The following is a 3,668-nucleotide window of genomic DNA, read 5'->3' on the forward strand; positions in this document are numbered from 1 at the left end:
AAAAAAAAAAAAAGTATATATATCTAAGTCAGGTGTGGTGGTGCATGCCAGTAGCCCCCAGCTCCTCAAGAGACTGAAGCATCTGAATCACTTGAGCCCGGGAGTTCGATGCTGTAGTGTGCTATTGTACCTGTGAATAGTCGCTGTTCTCCAGCCTGGGCAACATAGTGAGACCTCGTATCAAAGAAAATAAGAAGCTATACACACACACACACACATACATACACACACACACACACATATATATATTTGACTATAATAATTGCTGAATGACAAAACAAAATGTACTATGAATCAAGTCAAGACAAAAGATGGTGGGAAAATAATGTTTGTTTCACATATGACTAAGGGTTTACATCCCTGTTCCTTAAAAAACCCTTACAAATTAATAAGAAAAAGACAATTCAGTAGAAAAGGGAAGGCAAAGAATTTAAACAAGCAATTCACAGAAAAACTTAAAATTTCCAATAAACCTATGAAAATACTTTGAACTTCTGGGAAATACAAACTGAAATAATGGTAGAATATTTATTTTGAATTTAATTTAAAAAAATAAACAGAAGTACCCCTCAAGGTTTTTGTCAAGATTAATTGAGATAATACTGGATTGAGAAAGCTTTGGCATGGTGCTTGGTAGATGGAAAGTGCTCAGTAACCATTAGCTGCTTTTCTTTGTTCCCTTCTTATCCCAGCAATCTGGGATATTGCTGCCTGTCTTTCCAGAAGCACTGGAGATCTTTTAAGCAGAGTGGAAGACTTCCCCTTAATGATGCTTAATGATGTCTCACAATGAGGTGGGGAAGTTCACAGAGCTGAGAGCTGAGGGTTCTTTTTTTTTTTTTTAATTGGAGTTTCACTTTGTCACCCAGGCTGGAGGGTAGTGGCATGCTCACAGCCACCACAGCCTAGACCTGCTGCGCTCAGGCGATCCTTCCACCTAAGACTTCCAAGTAGCTGAAACTACACACCCGGTTAATTTTTTGATTTATTGTAGAGATGAAGTCTTGCCAAATTGCCCAGGCTGGTCTCGAACCCATGGACTCAGGCAGTCCTCTCACCTCGACCTCCCAAAGTGCTGGGATTATAGGCATGAGCCACCGTACCCGGCCTGCTGAGGGTTCTTAAACAGGACCCTGCATATGTATCTTGGTTCTCTTAGGATTGTATGCAGAATTGTATGTGTATATTTAAGTTTCAGGAAAGAAAGGCCATGGCTTTTATCAGATTATTAACAAGGTCATGATCCAGAAAAGGCCTGGATAGTGATACTGTGACTCTTTTCCCCACAGCATTGACCTGGGCAAGGCAAATGAGCCCAACCATGTGGAGCTGGGGCGCAAGGATGATGCCAAAGTGCACAAGATGTTCCTGGACCATACTGGTAAGTGGTGGTGGAGATCTGGGTGGGGGTGGCCTATGGCTCAGTCACTGCCTGGCCGGGGAGGCCAGGAAGAGGCTGAGGGTGGGAATGGTAGCATCCACTCAGGCGCTATGCTTTCCCCACTACAGGCTCTCACCTGCTGGTTGCTCTGAGTAGCACCGAGATCCTCTATGTGAACCGAAATGGACAGAAGGTCCGACCACTGGCACGCTGGAAGGGGCAGCTGGTGGAGAGTGTGGGTTGGAACAAGGCACTGGGCACTGAGAGCAGCACCGGCCCCATCCTGGTGGGAACTGCCCAAGGCCAGATCTTCGAAGCAGAGCTCTCAGCCAGTGAGGGGGGACTTTTCGGCCCTGCCCCAGATCTCTACTTCCGTCCTCTGTATGTGCTGAATGAAGAAGGGGGTCCAGCACCTGTGTGCTCCCTCGAGGCCGAGCGGGGACCTGATGGGCGTGGCTTTGTCATTGCCACCACTCGGCAGCGTCTCTTCCAGTTCATAGGCCGAGCAGCAGAGGCAGCTGAGACCCAGGGCTTCTCAGGGCTCTTTGCTGCCTACACGGACCACCCACCGCCATTCCGTGAGTTTCCCAGCAACCTGGGCTACAGTGAGTTGGCCTTCTATACCCCCAAGCTGCGCTCGTCCCCGCGGGCCTTTGCCTGGATGATGGGGGATGGCGTGTTGTATGGTGCATTGGACTGTGGGCGTCCAGACTCCCTACTGAGTGAGGAGCGAGTCTGGGAGTACCCAGAGGGGGTAGGTCCTGGGGCCAGCCCACCCTTGGCCATTGTCTTGACCCAGTTCCACTTCCTGCTGCTGCTGGCTGATAGGGTGGAGGCTGTGTGCACGCTGACCGGGCAGGTGGTGCTACGGGACCACTTCCTGGAGAAGTTTGGGCCGCTGAGACACATGGTGAAGGACTCGTCCACAGGCCAGCTGTGGGCCTACACTGAGCGGGCTGTCTTCCGTTACCACGTGCAGCGGGAGGCCCGGGATGTCTGGCGCACCTACCTGGACATGAACCGTTTCGATCTGGCCAAAGAGTACTGTCGAGAACGGCCTGACTGCCTGGACACAGTCCTGGCCCGGGAGGCTGATTTCTGCTTTCGCCAGCGTCGCTACCTGGAGAGCGCGCGCTGCTATGCCCTGACCCAGAGCTACTTTGAGGAAATTGCTCTCAAGTTCTTGGAGGCCCGGCAGGAGGAGGCTCTGGCTGAGTTCCTGCAGCGAAAACTGGCCAGTTTGAAGCCAGCCGAGCGCACTCAGGCCACCCTGCTGACCACCTGGCTGACAGAACTCTACCTGAGCCGGCTCGGGGCTCTGCAGGGTGACCCAGAGGCCCTGACCCTCTACCGGGAAACACGAGAACGTTTTCGTGCCTTTCTCAGTAGCCCTCGCCACAAGGAATGGCTTTTTGCCAGCCGGGCCTCTATCCATGAGCTGCTCGCCAGTCATGGGGACACTGAGCACATGGTGTACTTTGCTGTGATCATGCAGGACTACGAGCGGGTGGTGGCATACCACTGCCAGCACGAGGCCTACGAGGAGGCCTTGGCGGTGCTTGCCCGCCACCGTGACCCCCAGCTCTTCTACAAGTTCTCACCCATCCTCATCCGTCACATCCCCTGCCAGCTGGTAGATGCCTGGATTGAGATGGGTAGCCGGCTGGATGCCCGGCAGCTCATCCCTGCCCTGGTGAACTATAGCCAGGGTGGTGAGGCCCAGCAGGTGAGCCAGGCCATTCGCTACATGGAATTCTGCGTGAACGTGCTGGGGGAGACGGAGCAGGCCATTCACAACTATCTGCTATCACTCTATGCCCGTGGCCAGCCAGCCTCGCTTCTGGCCTACCTTGAGCAGGCTGGGGCCAGCCCACACCGGGTGCATTACGACCTCAAGTATGCACTGAGGCTCTGTGCTGAGCACGGCCACCACCGTGCCTGTGTCCATGTCTACAAGGTCCTAGAGCTGTACGAAGAGGCTGTGGACCTGGCCCTACAGGTAAGCTGGGGAGTCTTGACTCAGCCGGGAGAGGCACCTGGAGAGCAGTAGTTCCAGGTGCCAACGGGCTGGGAGGGCCATGGCAGAGGGCACCCTTGCCAAGAGGTGCTATAGTGTAGAGGTTAAGAACATGGACTCTAAAGTCAGGGTTTGAATTCTGGCTCTACTACTAAGCTGTGTGACCTTGGGCTAGTTTCTTTTTTGAGTTGGAGTCTCACTCTGTCACCCAGGCTGGAGTGCAGTGGCATGCTCCCAGCCACCGCAGCCTTGACCTGCTGGGCTCAGGTG

The 3,668-nt window shown here is 53.1% G+C and overlaps 1 protein-coding gene across 1 annotated transcript in view; it reads left to right on the plus strand.

Moving 5' to 3' along the window:
• VPS18 (VPS18, CORVET/HOPS core subunit) overlaps positions 1–3,431 on the plus strand; it is a 5,853-nt gene extending 2,422 nt beyond the window's left edge. The window contains exons 3-4 of the mRNA XM_008072736.2: positions 1,290–1,381; positions 1,510–3,431. Of these exons, the coding sequence (XP_008070927.1) occupies positions 1,290–1,381; positions 1,510–3,431 (2,014 nt within the window). The remainder of the gene's footprint in view (positions 1–1,289; positions 1,382–1,509) is intronic.
• Positions 3,432–3,668: the final 237 nt, after the last annotated feature.

Source organism: Carlito syrichta, unplaced genomic scaffold (assembly GCF_000164805.1).
Source record: "Carlito syrichta isolate Samal-C Ts95f unplaced genomic scaffold, Tarsius_syrichta-2.0.1 Scaffold315401, whole genome shotgun sequence".
Classification (NCBI taxonomy): domain Eukaryota; kingdom Metazoa; phylum Chordata; class Mammalia; order Primates; family Tarsiidae; genus Carlito; species Carlito syrichta.